The sequence below is a fragment of the Ascaphus truei genome, chromosome 1 (genome assembly GCF_040206685.1).
Source record: "Ascaphus truei isolate aAscTru1 chromosome 1, aAscTru1.hap1, whole genome shotgun sequence".
Lineage (NCBI taxonomy): Eukaryota > Metazoa > Chordata > Amphibia > Anura > Ascaphidae > Ascaphus > Ascaphus truei.
Genome location: NC_134483.1, coordinates 172,253,337 through 172,275,179, shown reverse-complemented (window position 1 = coordinate 172,275,179; position 21,843 = coordinate 172,253,337). Strand labels below are relative to the sequence as shown.

At 46.6% G+C, this 21,843-nt stretch overlaps 1 protein-coding gene across 6 annotated transcripts in view; it reads left to right on the top strand.

Annotated features, from left to right (window-relative positions):
• Positions 1 to 21,843, top strand: part of TRPM6 (transient receptor potential cation channel subfamily M member 6) — a 227,257-nt gene that overhangs the window by 39,765 nt on the left and 165,649 nt on the right. For 2 of the 6 annotated variants that reach the window (XM_075598313.1, XM_075598325.1), the window contains exon 1: positions 574 to 777. The exons of 1 other annotated variant lie outside the window; for it this stretch is intronic. In XM_075598313.1, the coding sequence (XP_075454428.1) occupies positions 760 to 777 (18 nt within the window). In that variant the 5' untranslated portion in view covers positions 574 to 759. Of the gene's footprint in view, positions 1 to 571; positions 778 to 21,843 lie in introns of those variants that run through there. 3 more of the 6 variants (XM_075598307.1, XM_075598290.1, XM_075598343.1) reach the window with 2 other exon arrangements.

Below are 21,843 nucleotides of genomic sequence, written 5' to 3'. Positions count from 1 at the left end.
GGGACAAATGTGTAAGCTACAGTAATATTTATTCTTCTTGTTTGTCTACTTCATCCGGCGGTCACATTGTTAATGTATAGAGGGGTACATAGTACCATAACTTTTTTAAATGTACAAATATCTATATCTACACTTCAATCTGTTTTTAATAAATAGGTGTCCGTAATAAAACGATCATCTCGCTTTTGTTTCTGAAGCATAAATAAAATATGCCATACATTTTCAAGGGGTCATTTATCATCACGTTTCCCTGCTGCAAACTTCCCTTTGCATTCAAATGAAATGATTTTTTTTTCAAATGCCATTATTGCTCTTATTTTGCTCAAGGGAAACTGATACTTTCCCCTTTACAACGCGTCTAAAGCCTCATTGTAAAGTAATGCATGCAAAGTAATGCATGACTCCTTCACAGTACCACTGCTTTCTGCAAGTCACTTCCACCCAGCACTGTCTCTAGCTCTGAGAGTCGCGAATAAAGCTCAGCTTCTTGAAGTAGATGAAGGCTTCTGTATTTGTCTAGGGAGATGTGTTAGGTGCCTGTGTGATCCTCCGATTTCCCCTCCTCCTGCTGGAGCTGCAAGTGCTTCCCTGAAGGGTGATGATTCCCAGACTGCACATTGCCCTCTGTCTGCCTATCCTCGGCTGAGCAGTGTCAGGAGCTGTAAAGAGCAGTCCCACAGGCCGGTGGTATTCAGCTGTCCTCAGTCACCACGGCATCTTGCTGCACAAGCTCCCTTCAGAGGAGCCTAGGCGATTAACATGAAAGTGAAGCTGAAGGTACCGTGCCTCCACTCTCCTTATCTTTCTGCTGTCCCTGCTGCTGCCCAGCACTCCTGGGGCAGCGATGAGCATATACTACAAATAATGTAGCATGCAGGTAGGATAATATGAGAGAAGGGACAGCTTCTAGGACTGCAGAAACAAGCACCAGTTTTTTTCTCATTACATTGACCTCTCTTTCACTAAAATGTGGTTTAACTTTTATAGCTGCATAGCACTGGGCTGCCATTAATTATCATACTGAGGGGTCCAGTAGAGGGGTCCAGGGGTCCAGGTAGCCCAGAGTTTATTGCATACTGTATGTCACTCAGGTGAGTTGCCAAACACCTTATTACTTAAGTGGTCTACAGGTATGTGCCAATGATGCCATAGCAAAGAGGCACACATGGGTTATGTTGCTATGGGTAATACCTATCTGAGACATGCAAATGTACCCACAAGTGGTATTTTTATTTGCTATGGGTAATAGCAAATGCATCCAAATTGTATTGCAATTAGACATAGAAACCTTGATTTTAATTCAATAATTAATGTGGATTTGATTTGGTAAATGTGATCGTGCTTTTAAGTGTATAATTGCTCTTAGGTTTGAAATGGATAAATGAAAGAAAGAAGTCCTCCAGCGCATAGACTCAGTTCATCAACCCAGACAGATATACGTGTATGTGGGAAAAGATAAACACAGACACAGAAAGGCATTGGTAAAACAAATACAATACTTCTTATAGCAACTCTCAATGGACTTAGAGAAACTGCAGCACTGACTCACTCAGAACACTCATATTTTAAGTTATCCACTGGTTGCTGTGGAAGGTTACATCCTTATACCCAGTGTGACTCAACACATGTAAGTGTGTGTTGTCAATCACAAGTGTTTTGAGTGTTTGGAAGCTATCTAGTATATTGACTGTTCTGAGTGATTCAGTACTGCATTTTCTCTAAGTCCATTGAGAGTTGATATAAGAAGTATTGTATTTATTTTACCAATACCTTTCTTTGTCTGTGTTTATCTTTTCCCACATATATCTGTCTGGGTTGATGAACTGAGTCTGTGCGCTGGAGGACTTCTTTCTTTCATACAAGCTGCTTTTTGGAGGAGTTGGAATACTTCCTTGGACTCCAGCAGCCGGACTCGACAGACATTGTAATATTTTATATATTTATATTTTGAATCTTGGCATATATTGTACTCTGGTCGCTGGTTGGCGCTACTTTTTTGGTTTTATCTGTTGAAATGGATAAAAGAGTGGCCTGTCCATGGAGAAAGTCCAGGGGGTCAGTGAAGGGTCTGTGAAAAAAAAAAACCCAATACATTTTTAGAACGGCCTAAAACGGAAATGGAAAAATGAAAGAAATGAAAACTCTGACGATATTTAAGTTCTTTTTTTTTGCTAATTTTGAACGCATTCTTATGAAAATATATTGTTTAATCGTGTGGGTGTCCTTAGGTAAATACTTGCCGATCTAGGGGGTCCGTAGGTTTAAAAAGGTTTAGAACCACTGTTCTAGAGTACCTCCATTTATATACAGCCGGTCCTCGCTTATCCGACGGAATGCGTCCCGCAAACCACCGTCGGATAGCGGACCGTAGGATAACGGGTCAATGTTAATCCACGGCGGTGAGTGTCGGTTAAGAGGTTCCAATGAGAAAAAAGGAGTTACCTGCTGCACACATATGGTCAAAGTACTTTCATAGTTACCGGTGCTCTTGTACTGAGAGGTAGCCCAAATAGTATCAGGAAATAAGAATGACACAAGGCACTTCGGATTTTCTAATGCTGATTTAATGAGCCAAAAAGACGACGTTTCGACCTAAAATGGTCTTTTTCAAGTGATGAAATGGCTAAGAGGATAAGAGGTTCCGACATCGGATAATGCATCCAATGGACTGCATTATGCGGCGACGGATAAGGCATTTGACGGAAAGCGGACCATCGGATGCCGAGGACCACCTGTATTTCATTTCTCACATCTTGTTCTTTAACGTTATCCAAACTTCATTTTCAGTGCCCAGTCCTCATCCACCTCTCAACACTAAAATAGCAGTCTAATCGATGCCATGCCTCCTCTACTATTTATGTTTTTTCTAATCTCACTTCTTCCAAACAACACTTTTTTTTCTCTCTACCAACCTCATTAATCCTCTAACTCCATTCATATATCCTCATCTCTCCTTCTTTCTCCACTACTCAGTTCACATGAACTCCTTTCCTATATGTGCCCTTTGACACCACTCTGCAATACATCCTGCACTAACACACACCCCGACAAATCCTTTACACACATCCGCTTTCTTTCCTTGCTTCTCCTCCTTGCTTATGGGGATATTTCTCGCAATCCTGATCCCTGTCTGATTTGTACATGCTCTTGTCCTCACCCATTACATCCAACCTGTACTCCTTGTGGTGTAAAAACCTCTAACCTCATACCCATCACCTTCGAACCTGCGTTACCTATCCTTTTCTCCAGTGCCTTTCGGAATTCTCACTCTCTTTCTAATAAGTTCCTGTCTGTAAGTGACTTCTTTTTCTTTCACTGTCTGCTCCCCCTTGCTCTAACCAAGAATAGGTTCACTCAGTCTGGCTCTGCACTGGAAGCTGTCCTCTTTTATGCTGGCCTCTCTTTCTCCCACACTGCACTCCGATGGTAGGGGTGGAGGCGTGGGGCTTGTATTCTCCTCAACCTGCCACTACCGAACCCATCCAATACCTCCCTCTATTTATTTCCCTTCCTTTGAGGTCACACTGTCAGCTTTTTTCTCCTCTCCCTCTCCATATGGTGGTCATCTATCGCCCACCTACATCTACTCATCTCCCTTCTGTCTTTCTCTCTCACTTTGAATCCTGGCCCTCCTTTTTTTTTTCCGACTCCCCTTCTCTTCTCCTTGGGGACTTCAACTGCCATATTGATGACCCCTCTCTCACTTGAGCTTCCTGCTTTCTCTCTAACTTTTTTTTTGTCATTCACCAATGAACTGTAGCCAGCACCCACAAAGGTGGCCACTACCTGGGCCAGTTTTTCACAAACAAACTTTTCTCTCTCTTATTTCTCAATTTCCCCCTTTCCTTTCTCTGACCATCCTCTAATTTCCTCTCTCTCAGTTCTTCCCTTCTCCACCTCCATCTACCCTTCGTTTTTCAAGAGACCTGCGCTCCATTATTCTACTGGCCCATGAATCTAAATTGCACTCCTCCATCTACTCTCTTTGCTACACTACAGACTCTGATACAGAATTTTAAGCCCAAACCTATGATATAAAATCCAGTGATAAAATACAAATTAATATCATCAAAAGGGAGATGCAGCTGGCATTAGGAGTTTCACAACACCTCAGAAGGACTTAACAAAAACACTCAAAGTGCAAAATTCCCCCCGGACATGTAAGAAAAAAAATATATACATAGTGCAATATTGTAGCACCAAAAATAAATACAAATTCAAACGAGTGATTGCTCTCTCACGTATGTAGGTGATAATCAAGCATTGATGTCGTTATGGAATCTGGTTTTGAAGAATGTAGCAGCAACTCTCCATGATGTATAAAAGAGAAAAAAGAAAATATAGTGCAACACAATTTAATATAACACAGACAAGAGCAAGGAGCTCATTACACTCACATGCTCTATGTGCAAGATAGGCGATTTGACCACTCTGGGTCCTGCAGCGCTGGAGCGTCTCATGCTGGATACTCTGCTGACCGGCGTCTCCTCACGGAATCCACTTCCGGGTTCAGGTGGCGGATGACGTCACGGACACTCTTAGTCAATGGAGATCCAAGCCTGGTCTCCTCAAACGACAATGTTGGCAACGATAGTGAAGGGCACAGAGCAGTCCAAGGCAATTCAGCCTTACAGCTATGGATCAGCACAGCAGCGCTATTGGTCCACGGGAACTAGGGTAACCCTACGTGTTTCGAAAAACCGAATTTATTCAAGGGTGTATCGATACTGGAATCTACAAGTCTTGGTTAAAATAGTCCCTAGAACATCGACGTCACAGCGTAAAATGGGACGGCGCAAAAGTGAATGACGGATATCATTGGTTAACAAAAAATGACAACAATACATGTACAAATATATATACAGACAAAAATAAAGAAAGTGTAACAAATATATTACAAATGAATAGACAAATGAGGAGCAAATAAATGGATTGATGGATAATCTTAATGGAGACAAACAACCATTAGTATACAGATAAAAATGCATATAAATAGGTAAAAAGGTATAGAGGGAATATTAAAGCACCAATAGAAATTATCTTATACTATATTAGTGAAAGCACTGTATGTTTGCCTGCCTGCCTGCCTGCATGCATGCATGCCTGCCTGCTGGATGTCCGGTGTCCCTAGCGGCAATCTCATTGGTCCCTTGGCCCGCCCGCCCCCGCACACCTCTCATTGGCCTCACACACTCACACCACCCCCTTGGCCCGCCCCCCACACCTCTCATTGGCCTGAGGCGGAGTGACGGGCCAAAGGTCCAAAAAAATAAATAACACACACACACACACACACACACACACACACACACACACACACACACACACACACACACACACACACACACACACACACACACACACACACACACACCTCTCTCCCCTCTCCAAATCACCTTTTCCCCCTCCCCAGCGGCATCACCTCTTCCCCCTCCCCAGCGGCATCACCTCTTCCCCCTCCCCAGCGGCATCACCTCTTCCCCCTCCCCAGCGGCATCACCTCTTCCCCCTCCCCAGCGGCATCACCTCTTCCCCCTCCCCAGCGGCATCACCTCTTCCCCCTCCCCAGCGGCATCACCTCTTCCCCCTCCCCAGCGGCATCACCTCTTCCCCCTCCCCAGCGGCATCACCTCTCCCCCTCCCCAGCGGCATCACCTCTCCCCCTCCCCGCTCCAAATCACCTTTCCCCCTCCCCAGCGGCAACACCTCTCCCCCCTCACCGCTCCAAATCACCTCTCCCCCTCACCGCTCCAAATCACCTCTCCCCGCTCCAAATCACCTCTCCCCGCTCCAAATCACCTCTCCCCGCTCCAAATCACCTCTCCCCCCTCCCCGCTCCAAATCACCTCGCTTCCCGCAGCTGCCACGCGGCGCGTAAGATGGCGGACCCCCTTCCTCCCTCGCGGCGCCGAGTCAGACGGTGGCGGCGCCCGGAAGTACAGGTAGGTGTCGCTCCCCACCTCCGGCGCCAAACGGAACTGAGAAAGGGCGCATCAACTGAGGTGTGTGTGTGTGTGTGTGTGTGTGTGTGTGTGTGTGTGTGTGTGTGTCACTGTCCACTGCCCCCCCCTCCTATCCACTGCCCCCCCCTCCTGTCCACTGCCCCCTCCTCCTGTCCACTGCCCCCCCCTCCTGTCCACTGCGTCCCCCCTCCTGTCCACTGCGTCCCCCCTCCTGTCCACTGCCCCCCCCTCCTGTCCACTGCCCCCCCCCCTCCTGTCCACTGCCCCCCCCTCCTGTCCACTGCCCCCCCCTCCTGTCCACTGCCCCCCCCTCCTGTCCACTGCCCCCCCCTCCTGTCCACTGCCCCCCCCTCCTGTCCACTGCCCCCCCCCCTCCTGTCCACTGCCCCCTCCCTCCTGTCCACTGCCCCCCCCCTCCTGTCCACTGCCCCCCCCTCCTGTCCACTGCCCCCCCCCCTCCTGTCCACTGCCCCCCCCCCTCCTGTCCACTGCCCCCCCCCTCCTGTCCACTGCCCCCCCCCTCCTGTCCACTGCCCCCCCCCCTCCTGTCCACTGCCCCCCCCCCCCTCCTGTCCACTGCCCCCCCCCCCTCCTGTCCACTGCCCCCCCCCTCCTGTCCACTGCCCCCCCCCCTCCTGTCCACTGCCCCCCCCCTCCTGTCCACTGCCCCCCCCCCCTCCTGTCCACTGCCCCCCCCTCCTGTCCACTGCCCCCCCCCCCTCCTGTCCACTGCCCCCCCCCTCCTGTCCACTGCCCCCCCCCCTCCTGTCCACTGCCCCCCCCTCCTGTCCACTGCCCCCCCCTCCTGTCCACTGCCCCCTCCCTCCTGTCCACTGCCCCCTCCCTCCTGTCCACTGCCCCCCCCTCCTGTCCACTGCCCCCCCCTCCTGTCCACTGCCCCCCCCCCCTCCTGTCCACTGCCCCCCCCCTCCTGTCCACTGCCCCCCCCCTCCTGTCCACTGCCCCCCCCCTCCTGTCCACTGCCCCCCCCCCTCCTGTCCACTGCCCCCCCCCCCTCCTGTCCACTGCCCCCCCCCTCCTGTCCACTGCAGGAAATGCAGGGGGACGAATCCATGCCTTTGAGGCGCCCCCCCCCTCCCTTTGACGCCCCCCCCCCCTCCCTTTGACGCCCCCCCCCTCCCTTTGACGCCCCCCCCCCTCCCTTTGACGCCCCCCCCCTCCCTTTGACGCCCCCCCCCTCCCTTTGACGCCCCCCCCCCCTCCCTTTGACGCCCCCCCTCCCTTTGACGCCCCCCCCCCCCTTTGACGCCCCCCCCCTCCCTTTGAGGCCCCCCCCTCCCTTTGACGCCCCCCCCCCTCCCTTTGACGCCCCCCCCCCTCCCTTTGACGCCCCCCCCTCCCTTTGACGCCCCCCCCCCTGCCTTTGACGCCCCCCCCTGCCTTTGACGCCCCCCCCTGCCTTTGAGGCCCCGCGCGCACACACTGACTGACTGCCGCACGCACGCACACACTGACTGACGCGCACACAAAGCCTGACTGACGCACGCACACACTGACTGAGGCACACACTGACTGTGTGTGCGTCAGTCAGTCTGTGTGTGTTTGTGTTTCTGCCTCAGACTCACTGACGCGCGAGCAAACACACAGTGACTGACGCACACACGCTACATGAAGCTGTAAAGGAGGGAGGGAGGGGGGGGACTGGATTGATGTGAATGGGGGACAAACAGAGAGAGGGGGGAGGAGAGAGAGGAACGGGAACATTACATCCCGGGCAACGCCGGGTCTCTCAGCTAGTTGATGATAAAATGAATGATAATGAATAATATCACTTTTAAAAAAAAGCTGTGTGTGCTGTGCACGCGCATAGTAAGTGAAACTTCTTTGACTTTTGTCACAGAAATTCACTTATAACGCGCGTGCTCGGCACACGTGTCAGTCAGTGTGTGTGTCAGTCAGTGAGTATGTATGTGTGTCAGTCAGTGAGTATGTGTGTCAGTCAGTGAGTATGTATGTGTGTGTGTCAGTCAGTGAGTGTGTGTGTTTGTTTGTGTGTGTGTCAGTCAGTGTGTGTATGTGTGTTCATGTGTGTCAGTCAGTGTGTGTATGTGTGTGCATGTGTGTCAGTCAGTGTGTGCATGTGTCAGTCAGTGTGTGCATGTGTGTGCATGTGTGTCAGTCAGTGTGTGCATGTGTGTCAGTCAGTGTGTGCATGTGTGTCAGTCAGTGTGTGTCAGTCAGCTTGTGTGCGTGTGTCAGTCAGGGTGTGAGTCAGTCAGTGTGTGAGTGTGAGTCAGTCAGTGTGAGTCAGTCAGTGTGAGTGTGAGTCAGTCAGTGTGTGAGTCTGTGTGTGTGTCAGTCAGTCAGTGTGTGAGTGTGAGTCAGTGAGTGTGAGTCAGTCAGTGTGAGTGTGAGTCATTCAGTGTGTGAGTCTGTGTGTGTCAGTCAGTCAGTCAGTGTGTGAGTGTGAGTCAGTCAGTGTGAGTGTGAGTCAGTCAGTGTGTGAGTCTGTGTGTGTGTCAGTCAGTCAGTGTGTGCATGTGTGAGTCAGTGAGTGTGAGTCAGTCAGTGTGAGTGTGAGTCAGTCAGTGTGTGAGTCTGTGTGTCAGTCAGTCAGTGTGTGCATGTGTGAGTCAGTGAGTGTGAGTCAGTCAGTGTGAGTGTGAGTCAGTCAGTGTTGAGTCTGTGTGTGTGTCAGTCAGTGTATGTGTCTCTCTCTCTCTCTGTGTTGTGCCCCCCCCTCCTCCTCCCCCCCTCCCACTACCCCTGGCGGACACAGCTGTGTGTCCTGCTGCAGCCAGCCCCCCCGGCGACACAGTGGTCCCGTTACCCCCCGACTCCCGACTCCCACTACCCCCGGCGGAGCTGCAGACACGGTGCTGCGGACTCCCAGCCCCCCCCCGGCGACACGGTGCTGCGGACTCCCAGCCCCCCCGGCGACACGGTGCTGCGGACTCCCAGCCCCCCCGGCGACACGGTGCTGCGGACTCCCAGCCCCCCCGGCGACACGGTGCTGCGGACTCCCAGCCCCCCCGGCGACACGGTGCTGCGGACTCCCAGCCCCCCCGGCGTCACGGTGCTGCGGACTCCCAGCCCCCCCGGTGACACGGTGCTGCGGACTCCCAGCCCCCCCGGCGTCACGGTGCTGCGGACTCCCAGCCCCCCCGGCGACACGGTGCTGCGGACTCCCAGCCCCCCCGGCGACACGGTGCTGCGGACTCCCAGCCCCCCCGGCGACACGGTGCGGCGACACGGTGCTGCGGACTCCCAGCCCCCCGGCGACACGGTGGTCCCGTTACCCCCCTCCTCCCGTTACCGAAGCAGGAGCGACAGGGCAGGGGGTGGAGCCTCGGCCTCAGATAGCTATCCCACCACGGAGCAGCGTACTCCACGGCGGGCAGCACCGCAGAGCCCGTGCCGGCTGATGCGGATGAAGGGACCCCTTAACTGACTGACAGCCCCTCAAACAATCGTCAGCGGCGGCACGCGACAGCCAATCACCGGTTGCCTCGCAGCAGCGCCCTCTGCAAATCACACCCCCACGAAATCTGCCATGGACAGAGCATGCGTTGAGGGGGACGGCTGCCGGTGTGGAGGAGCGTTAAAGTAAATGTTGAGCGGGTGGAGGGGGGAGCGGCGCCGCATGTCAGCGGCTGTGTCGGGGGAGCGGCGGCAGTTACATGTCAGCGGGCGCGGGCAGCGGGCGAGGAACGGTGTGGGGGGAATGGTGGCCGTTAGGAGCGGCGCCGGCGGCTATCGCCGCCGCCGCCGCATATGTCATCGGCCGTGTGGGGGGAGCGGCGCCGGCGGCTATCACCGCCGCCGCCTCATGTGATTTGCCAGAACACAGCCCGGCCTCATCTGCCAGCACTGTGACGTCAGCACTTTGACGTCACATCCGTTTCATTTCTGTCTCCACAATTCATTTTTGTCCCATTAGGAATGAGGTGCCACTAAGGAAGTTTCACTTCAAAAACAATAAATATCCCAGTGATAACAAATAGAAATGTACAAAGTATGCATATAAAAAGGATCGAAAACGAATAAAGTAGTGTATTTAGTTCAAAAAGGAAACCAAATCTATGTCAATGTTAAAGCCTTGGGGTTTGAGGGTTTTAAATTTGTGTATCCAGAAAGTCTCTTGTTGGGAGACTTCCTGAATTTTTTTAAATGCAATGAAACACTATGACTTTACAATCCTATGGTGATCTTCCTAATATGCTCCAATATCCTCATGCGCAAAGGTCTAATTGTATGACCTACATATTGTAGTCCGCAAGGACATTGTAGTAGCTAAATTACTGAAGTACTTTTACAGTTGATTAAGTCTTTCATTTTAAAAAATGTCTTGTGTTACATTTGATACAAAACAATCAGTTTTTACTTTACCATACTGGCAGGCTTTACATTTTGAACATTTTAAAAACCCTTTTGGTTTTTCTCCCAGCCATGTATTTCCAGCTGGTGCGGACTTCAAAAGGCTCGGAGCCAATTTATCCTTCAAGTTTCTCGCTTTAGTATACACTACCAGGGCTCTTTCTGGTAGAAAATCTTTTAAAGTGTCACTTTTTAAGATATGCTAGTGTTTATTTAATCTTATACATGTTAGAATGTTCACTGTTGAACTGAGTAATAAAGGGGACAAAATGAATTATATCTTCTTTCTTAGGGTTTGATTTTTGATTGTGTTAGGGTTTGATTTTCAAGAGTAATAAAGGGGATAAAATTAATTCTATCTTTCTTAGGGGTTGACTTCAATGTTAGGCTTCTTTCTATTTCTTTAGCTTTTTTTCTTAGCTTCCGCTACTTCAAGGGTTGTGTAAATCTCTTTCAATAAACTTTTGTTCAAACACAGATGACTGAGATTCATATATCTCCAAATCTGAACAATTCTTTCTCGTCTAAATTGTCCAAAAGGGATACTAGACGTCCATTGCGGAGACAGCTGCTTTTTAAAATGTAGTTATTGCAGTCGATCTGCTTAAAGAATGCTTTGGTTTTGATTACTGTATATTGTGATCTACATATAAGACCATATCTAAGAAATCTATGCTTGAATCATGGTATTTATGGGTGAAATTCAAATTCAAGGTATTGTTATTAAGGTACACAATACATTCTTCTAATTTCTCCACTGTACCTTCCCAAATAAAGAGATAAATAAATAAATAGAGAGAATATCATCTATGTACCGTTTCCATGTCACCAGGTTCACACCAAATGGGTTGGATTGGAAGATTAAATCTTCCTCCCAAAGGCCATAAAAATATTAGCGTCAGTTGGCGTGAACCTGGTCCCATGGCAGTCCCTCTTGTTTGTAAGTAATATTGACTCTCAAAAGCCTAAAAATTATGTTCCGATATATAATTTACAATTTATATACCCTTTATAATAAAATCAGTCTGTTCTTGAATAAATTTCCCAGATTTATCTAGTGTTCTTTTTATGGCGCTGCAACCCTGAGTATGGTCTATTATTGTATATAATGAAGTGACATCTGCTATACACCAGATATAGTCCTCTTTCCAATCTTTATTTTCTAAAGCATTGATAACCTCAGTTGTCTTTCAAATACGATGGTAATGTAAAGACAAATTCCTTTAAAGAGGTGTCAATGTATTGTGACAAATTAGAACTCAACGAGTTTATCCCGGAAATGATAGGGTGACCAGGCAGTCTATTCATGTCCTTGTGTACTTTCGGCAGAAAATAAAAAATAGAAATGTTAGGAAATTTGTTATATAAAAATTGAAATTCACTGTCACTTAATCTACCTGCGTTTTTTTCTTTTTGTAACAATAAATCCAACTCAGGTATTGTGTTGTATGTCTTTATTTATATAGCGCTATAAATGTACATAGCGCTTCACAGTAGTAATACATATCATATAAATAACAAATAATATAAATAACAGATCAAGAGAATAAGTGCTTCAGACATACTGTAAAAGTAACATTAAGGAAGGAGTCCATGCTCCGAGGAGCTTACAATCTAATTGGTACGTAGGGAGAACGTACAGAGACAGTAGGAGGGAATTCTAGTAAGTGCGTCTGCAGGGGGCCAAGCTTTATGTATCATGTGTCCATGATTATCCAGTGCTATTCATATGCTTCTTTAAGCAGATGTGTCTTAAGGTGAGTCTTAAAGGTGGATAGCGAGGGGGCTAGTTAGGTATTGAGGGAAAAGGCATTCCAGAGGTGTGGGGCAGAAAGTGAGAAAGGTTTAAGGCGGGAGAGAGCGTTAGATACAAAGGGGGTAGATAGAAGACATCCTTGAGAAGAACGCAAGAGTCGGGATGGTGCATAGCGAGAAATTAGGGCTGAGATGTAAGGAGGGGCAGAAGAATGTAAAGCTTTAAAAGTGAGCAGGAGAATTGAGTGTGAGATACGGGATTTAATCGGAAGCCAGGAGAGGGATTTCAGGAGGGGAGATGCGGAGACAGATTAGGAAAGAGTAGAGGGATTCTGGCAGCAGCGTTTAGGATAGATTGTAGGGGAGACAGGTGAGAGGCAGGAAGGCCGGACAGCAGGAGGTTGCAGTAATCGAGACGTGAGAGAATGAGGGCCTGAGTCAGAGTTTTAGCAGTTGAGTAACAGAGGAAAGGGCGTATCTTTGTGATATTGCGGAGGAAAAAGCGACAAGTTTTAGAAACGTTTTGAATATGAGAGGAGAATGAGAGAGAGGAATCAAGTGTAACCTCTAGGCAGCGTGCTTGGGCTACTGGGTGAATGATCGTATTTCCAATAGCAATGTGGAAGGAGGTAGTAGGGCCAGGTTTGGGAGGAAGTATAAGGAGCTATGTTTTTGCCATGTTACGTTTCAGTCGGCGGATGGCCATCCAGGATGATATTCCAGAGAGGCATTCAGAAACTTTGGTCTGTATAGCAGGTGTAAGGTCAGGGGTTGAAAGGTAAATTTGTGTGTCGTCAGCATAGAGGTGATATTTAAACCCAAAAGATGTGATTAGGTCACCAAGAGAGAGTGTGTAAAGAGAAAAGAGAAGGGGTCCCAGGACAGAGCCCTGGGGTACCCCCACAGAGAGATCAATAGAGGAGGAGGAGGTGTTGGCAAAAGAGACACTGAAAGTACGATGGGAGAGGTAAGAGGAGATCCAGGATAAAGCTTTATTCCGAATACCAAGAGTATGGAGAATGTGAAGGAGAAGAGGGTGGTCCACGGTGTCGAATGCTGCAGAGAGGTCGAGTAATATGAGCAGAGTGTAATGACCTCTGTCTTTGGCAGCATGGAGGTCGTCAGTTATTTTAGTTAGGGCTGTTTCAGTAGTGTGAGCAGTGCAGAAGCCAGATTGTAGAGGGTCTAGGAGAGAATAGGTGTTGAGAAAGTGTAGCAATCGAGAGAATACAAGACGTTCAAGGAGTTTGGAGGCAAAAGGCAGGAGGGAGACATGTCGATAGTTAGAAGGACAGGTAGGGTCAAGCTTGCTGTTTTTGAGTAATGGTATAACGGTTGCATGCTTGAAGGAGGATGGAAATGTACCAGAGTAGAGGGAAGAGTTAAAGATCTGTGTGAGCATAGGGATTATAGAAGGAGCAAGAGGTTTTAGGAGATGGGAGGGAATGGGATCAAGAGGGCAAGTGGTAGAGGGAGAAGAGGAGATCAGCAGTGACACATCCTCCTCCGAGATAGCGGAAAAAGAGTCAAGAAAGGCAGGAGGAGAGTTGGGAAGCATTGTGGGATGGGAGGAGGCAACAGATGGGATGTTCTGCCGTATGGATTCCACCTTTTTCTTAAAAAAGTCAGCAAAGGTGAAAAGAGTTTGGTTGGGTCAGTAGGTAAAATTGAGTAGGTATTTCTATCGCCTAAAATTCTTAGCGATTCCTCTATATAGTACTATCTACTCATAACCACGATGTCCCCTCCTTTATCCGCAGCCTTAATCACTAGGTTTTTATCATCAGCTAACTTGTTCATAGCATCTATTTCTGGTTTTGAAACGTTGTTCTTGCCTTTAGAATTTTGTGCAAGCTTTTCAAAATCTTTGACTATTAAATGATATAAAGTATCCACAAAATTTCCTTTATCGTATTGTGGAATAAAAGTGGATTTCTTATTGAGGGTGGTATGACAAAAAACTTGTGGGTCATTATTTAGTGGAATACTACTCTGATCTATTTTTGGCATATCAAAATTGCGTTTCAGAAAGATCTTCTTTATAGTTAATTTCCTTAGAAAATTGTTCGCGTCAATGAACAATTTAAACACGTTAGGCTTAGTAGATGGTGCGAAGTTCAAAGCTTTGGAAAATACTTGTAGTTCTGAATCAGTTAAAATGGTATTACTTATGTTAAAAATACCTGATGAATCTGTTACTTTGTTCTTTTTTTTGTGAGTCTTCCTCCTCTTGCTCCTCTCCTATACTTTCCTCTCTCTTCCTTCTTAACTGGGGGGTTTGTTAATATTTCTATTTCAGAGGGGAACATCTGTTTTTATGCTCCCATTCTTCTAATGCTTTCCTCCATTGGAACATCAAGTCCTCTTCGTTCTTTTTGGAGTGATGACCCCCTCTAAAAAAAGGGATGTTTCTCTTTTGTTTTGATTCTCCCTCTTATTATAAGGTTGTTTTTCATGTCTGTATGTTTCGTGATCTCTTTCTTTGTGGAAATGTTTTTTTATTCTTATGGTTGGGCTTATAATAAAACCTCTCTCGTCCCCTTTGATCCTGTTTATATGAACGGGGTGACCTAGATCTATCATAAGGGGAATGCTATCTACAGGTGTCAGGTTTTTCTAGTATCACCGGTTTTTGTTTTACATCAGTACTCTTATCATTAGTTTGGTCTTTAGTCATTTTAGACCAATTTCTAATCTTATTGTTCTCATAGTCCTGTTTATCTCTATGAAATTGTTTCTGTTTCACAGAGATAACTGTAGCTTGTAATTTATTTATCTCTGTAGAAGTTTATCTTTATCCTTGAATCTTATTGTATCTTGAAGTGTTCTAATTTAGTTTTTAAATCATTGATAGATTTATCAAGCCTAAAGACTCTTTATGATTTGCGATCAAGAGTTTCGTCAGCTTAAAAGAGCGTGTCTATTATTGTATTCCATTTTTATAAAATCTTTATTTGTCAAATTAAAAGTCGGTTGTTTAAAAATATGTAAGCCACGTGGAATACGCCGATGTTTTAGATAGTTCTCCAGTGAGACTGTATCCCACCACTTCCTCGTTTCAGAGAACAGAAGTTTCTCCAATTCAAAGAAGTGAGGGGAGATATCTTCTTTTGGTGTGTTTACATTTTCCGTTTGGTCAGTTGTTTCATCACAATCAAAAATATGCCTTAAATTTAAATGTCTCAGATTCCTTTTAGAAAAACATTGCAATAAATATCATAAATTGTAAATGGGATAATATAAGCCAATACGAGTGATAAATACCAAAAGGTATAAGTGATAATGTAAAAAAGTATCAGTGATAGGATACCACAAGGTATAAGGACTGGGACCTGCTGCGCCCGGCGGCGCGGGCGGCCGCGTGAGCGTTCCCCACCAGCACGGGAATCCTTCTGAGCCGGTCCCAGTCCCCGTTCGCTGCACAGCTCACAACGCGCTGTGACGCGTCAGCCCCCAGGGGAAGAAAATTGTGATCCCGAGCGGTGACGCGTCACGTGGTGCGCTGATGAGCCTATCAGTGGCGGGAGCGTGAGCTGTCAGACAACTTCCTACACAAGGTAGGGGGTGGTGTGTGGGTGTGTCAGCGTGTGTGAGGAGGGTGGGGGGAAATAAAGAAAGTGTAACAAATATATTACAAATCAATAGACAAACGAGGAGCAAATAAATGGATTGATGGATCATCTATATGGAGACAAACAACCATTAGTATACAGATAAAAATGCATATAAATAGGTAAAAAAGGTATATAGGGAATATTAAAACACCAATAGAAATTATTGATGACAAAATTAATGATAATTTGTACTATTTTTGTATGTGAGTATCTTCAAAATAAATGTTTATTTTTATGTGCTGAGACCAGAATGCTGAGTACTGTTGTGCTGGTTAATCGATTAAAAGAGAAATAAGGACATTTTAAACACCTCAGAACTTTGCTGACTATTTCAAGACAAAGGTGGATTGCATTTGTCAAGACATATCCTCCTCATATTCTACACCTGCTCTTCCTAACTCGCCTCCTGCTTTCCTTGCATCTTTAGTCTCTGTCACAGAGGAGGATGTGTCACTGCTGATCTCCTCTTCTCTTTCTACTGTTTGCACTCGACCCCATCCCCTCAAACTTTTTACTCCTACTCTAATCCCCACACTCACACATATTTTCAACTCCTCCCTCTGCTCTGGTACATTTCTCACCTACTTCAAGCATTATAGCCTTACTCAGAAATTGCAAGCTGACTAATGATTTAGGTATATTGGAGGAATGGTCAAGAGTGTGGCAACTACAATTTAATGGCAAAAAGTGCAAAATAACCTACTTGGGTGACAAAAATCCAAAGGCAGAATACAGGATTAATAGCTCTATAATGTCATCTACTATAGAGGAAAGGAACCTGAAAGTCATTAGTTCAGCAGATTTAAAAGTAGGCGAGCAATGTGACAAAGCTATGTGGAAAGCCAGTAGGATGTTAGGTTGTATATGAAAAGCAGCAGAAAGAGAGGGGTGGTGATGATGCCAGTTTATAGATCATTGGTGAGACCTCACCTAGAGGAGGATGATAGGCTAAGGAGAAATGTGAGGATGTACTGTATATCTTTATGGAAAAGGTGGTAGATTTGAGGACTAGCCTCCCAACAGATATGGTACGGGCTAATATAGTAAGGGAATTCAGATGTATGTATGTCTTTGTTTATATAGCGCCATTAATGTACATAGCACCCAGATATGATTGGGATATATATAAGACTGTCCTAAATACAAAATAAACCAAGGATCAAATAGGACCTAAGGTTGTAGAGCAGATAGGAAAATGGGCAGATGCAGAAGGCCAAGTGGTTCTTATCTTCCATCAAATTCTATTTTTCTATTTTTCTATAACAAGACCACTGAATTTATCCAGCGGGACCTACAGACATTAGTGGCATAATTAACGGTCTGACTTATAATTAATGTGACCCAGCAAATGCAGCAAACTATGGAAGGTAATCAACAATATATTCCAGCCTTTTAGCCATCAACAACCATCTAATAACAAAAAGAATGATATTACTTTGACAAAATCCCACTGACATTGCAAACGCATTCAATGAGACTTTGTGGGGTGTGCTACTTCACTATTAGCAAAGCACAACCCAATTGGCTCCCTTCACTAGGCATGCAATGCCTGATTATTACACAGTTAAACAGTGGTTAAACACCCTTTTTAGGGAAAGTCCAGGTTTATTCCTGAGTGTCCACAATTTCCTTAACAGAGAGGTATCATTGCTATTACTGTCCAAACCATACAAAGTTACTCTGGCATCTCCCATGTACCAAACATTAACTCTTGGTTACACAAATGGAAACTTGTGAGAATGGGTAGCAGGTCAGGGATTCTCCTTTATTTGTTATATGTGTAACGGGTATTCCCCCCCACCCAATCGCATATATGGCGTATGTAAGGGGAAACCTATATGTTACCAGGTGTGGTGCGTTATACCTGTCAAGCCCACAGGAGGTCTGAGCCTCCGCTAGTGAGAGTCTGGGGTGAATCTCTGGAACGTTTCTTGTCAGCGCCTCCACCTATGTGAGATTCTAGGAGTGTAGAGTGGCCCTCACATAGGAACATCCATAAAGTAACCAGCCCACACCAAAGGTTATGGCTAGAAGGGTTTACTAGATGGCAAATAACACAACATAACATACTTGAACAATATGACATTGACAGTGTCCCTCTATAACACTAATAGGCACAACTACCTGGTCACCACGCAGGGCTTTGTACCCCACACGTTATATCAATAGTCCCAAATGTCCCACAATACCCCAAGTGAGTGACTGTTGGTAAAGTTGGTGCACTTGATGACTGACTGTACCTGCCCAGTGCTCCAGCACCTGAGGCTGCAGATTCTTCACAAAGGATCCGCCGCTCTGCGATCTCCTCTGTGACGTCCTGCAACTCTGCCTGGCGGTGGGTGACTCCCGCATGGAGTGATCCACCTTTGGAAAGTCTCTTGCTGCAGAGCCTGTCTGTGCCCAGACGCAGGCCGCGATCACTGAGTGCAACTGGCACCGGTGATATCACATAGAACTGGGTACTATAGAAAGCAACCCCCCCTTGCACTGAAAGGGGCCTTTCCTGAAACTGCCAAACTAACTGCTGTGGCTGCACTGCAAGCCACCCTGTCTCTTCTTGTCAGAGCCCACAGCACTGCAGCTGTGTCACTGACAAGACTCAGATGAGGGCAGGGTCCCTACCTAAGGGGCCTTCCCTATGAACTTACCCACTAACCTAGTGGGGAGTGGGGCCTACCTTGGCCTGGGGTGTCTGGGGCCTAGTACAGCAGAGCACTGCAGCTGTGTACACTACCTTCCCCAATCGCTTCCTGGATCCAACTGACAAAACCCTGTCTGCACACAACATTGTATCTTCTTTGCTGCAGGAGAAGCTGCCAGCTCTATTGGCTTCAATGCTGCCTGTGACCAGGGTGAAAGTGCAGTCCCCAGAGGATGCTGGGAATTGTAGTTCTTGGTACAGCTCTTTCCTATGGGGACCACGTGCGCGATCTTTACTGCGCGTGTCTGAAGCTGTAATGGCCGCCGCTACTCTTAACTGAGCATGCACAACTTCCAATAGCTCCTGCACACATGTAATGGCCACCTCTATGCTTGCCAACCTCTGTGCATTGCACTGCACATGCGCGAACTCCCGCGCCAACCTCAACATGGCCGCCGCGATTGCTCTGCTTACGCGCAAGCCTCCGCACATGCGCGAACACATTAAACATGGCAGCGTCCTGCCTCAGCTTCTACCGGGATCCCCCGGGAACGCGCTCGCCCCCGCAGCAGCACACACGCAAGGGGGAAAGAAACCTGCAGACAGGGGGACCAGAGGGACCCTGGCTACATATGCCTTAATGATGAATATATTACAATATAATGTCATGCCCCATTGTCATTCATCGCATGTTTAAAAAAATAAATAGACATCAATAAACACTGTGGGTCATTTATTAAAGCCACCCAGCTTCAAATTGGTGTACAAAAAACATCACCAAATGTATTGGTAATAAATAACATACTATTACTTTCACTCGAATCCATGGAAAAATAACTGGTGCAGTACTTTGCAGCAATTATGCCCCTATTTTGTATCTGGAAGACTTTGATCAATGATCCGCATTGTGCTGACTACTTAAGTAATAATCCCTACAGAACAGGGCATTACTGGCCAATAATGTCCTGTCTGGAAGAGTTGAAGGCCTGAGGCCAGTAAGGCCCTGTTCTGGGGGGGATTGTTACTAATACAGGCTTTTTTTAATAAATAATACACTTTTGTATAGTTATATAGATTTTAGTAAATTAAAATAAAATTGTAAATACATTAAAGCAGGGGTGCAAAGTTTTTGGGTGCAAAGTTTTTGGGCTGCACCCCCCCATGTGCTTACCCCAGCTCTCGCCCCCCCCTTTTTCTGTGACCCGGCGTCAAATGACGCAGTGGGTCATGTGACATCACGTGACCCCACAGCGTCATTTGACGCGCGTTACCATGGTGACATGTCCAGAAGACTACCGAATCAAGGTTATTTGAGGTTGCAGAGGCCTAGCGCGGACCCCCGGCATTTAACTTAAATTTCTCAGGAATTTTCTGTTTACTGTTTCCTCAATCCTTTGTGAATGTCTCTGTTCTCTCCAATATCCCCACTCCCCACTGCACCATTATTTATACACCTCTCTCCCAACAACTTCTATACCCGCAATAAAAATCCACACAAATCCTCTATTCACACCCTCTATCTACTCCTTCCTGCTGCTGGGGATATCCCCTAAGCCTGAAGCCAGACTTACACACCTGACCTCAATCATGCGCCCCTGCCATCTCTTCCCCTGTAAATGGTGTTAACCTTTTCATTTAACACTGACCTACCTTAAATCTCACCCCACAAATCAAGCATCCCAGTAGCCTGCACTAATGACTATTGTCCCACACTCAGTCACTCCTACCACCCATTGTGACCAAGCACTGACAATCTACAGCACTTACTCCCTCACCTACTGTCTCTGTAAATTTCCCATTAAACCCCTGAGATTGTAAGCTCTTCGGGGCAGGGATTTCCTTTTTATTGTCTGATTTTGCTGCACTTATTGTATAATTATAATTCCCTGTACTGTATTCTTTGTGAAGTGCTGAGTACACTTTTGGCGCTATATAAATAAAGACATACAATACAATACCAAGAGTGTGGGGCCTCTGCAACCGCCATGCCCCCCCTAACAGCTCACCACCCCAGTTTGTGCACCCCTGCATTAGAGCACCTCTATATACACTCACACTGCAATTATCTATATCTGTAGATATATACACGTACATGCATACACACATACAGCAGCCCCCTCTATAAATACACACACTGTGCAGCCTCCACACAAACTGTGCAGCCCCCCTCTGTACACACAAACACACACACTGCAGCTCTACACACATAAACACACACACACACACACACACACACACACACACACACACACACACACACACACACACACACACACACACACACACACACACACACACACACACACACACACACTGCAGCTACACCCACATGATCTCTCTGCAGACAGACACACTCAAACTCTGCAGCTACAAACACAAACTCAAACACTCTGCAGACAGACACACACACAAACAAAACACAAAGGAGGAGTCACTGTTTGGCTGCTGCCTCCTGTCCAATCACCTCCCCTATGTGAGAGCTGCTCTGATAAGTGAAAGCTGATTGGCTGTACATAAAAATTGGTAAGGTGCCAAAATATCCAGGTCATGTACTGAATGAATAATGGTTGGTAGAGTTTGCGTCGCACCACCAAGGCAAAAACGAGGTAGAGAGGGTAACTCCAAAAATAGTTTATTTGATCATAAAAAAGGGGTCAAAAACGGGCCAACATGTTTCTTGCTGCAAGCGCTTTGTCAAGGTCCATATTCACATAACCCTCAGCTCAGGGTATTTAAGTGTACCAAGAACCTGGAAGTGAGTTGGTTGCGCACTGTCCGAGCAGGCTAAACCAATCAGATACCGTTTTCGTGCCCACAGAAACACCAACAATTAACATAACATATTTACAAACATTTTAAAGACAAACAAGTTGCAAATAGTTGCAGAATCAAATACATCACAGTACTATAGGATACTTAGTGGTTATATGTGTTGCATACTATTCTGTCTTCTTTGCAATAGTCTGTGAATGTAGACTAAAAACAATTCATGAAACTTGAGGATTAATGCTTCCAGCACATAACATAATTAGAGAGATTATTAACAAAGCAACCCTTGGCATATTTCTATTCCAAAAGCTCTATTTGAATTTTATGATTAAATTAGTCACTTTAGTCATCATATACTGTACCTTATTTTGCTTAAAACAGACTCAAAAACGGAGAGTGTTTGTATATAACGTTTGTGAGCCCCAGATTCCACCTGGACTTTCCAGAATGAATAATGCTTGTAATTTTAACCAATCTGAGAGCAGGAATTTCAATAATGCCTGGAATGTAACAGCTTTAGCCTATAATTAAGTAATAGTCCCTAAAGAACAGGACATTACTGGCCTCTGCAGCCCTCCTCCATCCACTACACCCACAAAAAACACGCAGCAGACACACAAACACGCCTCATTCTCCTGTGCAGAGCTCTCTGCAGGCAGGGTGGGGGAGGAGCCAGTGCACTGCTGGTGCCTCCTGTCCAATCCTCTCCCTTGTCTGAGAGCTGATCTCACTCTGTGTGGATGAGAACTGAAAGCTGATTGGC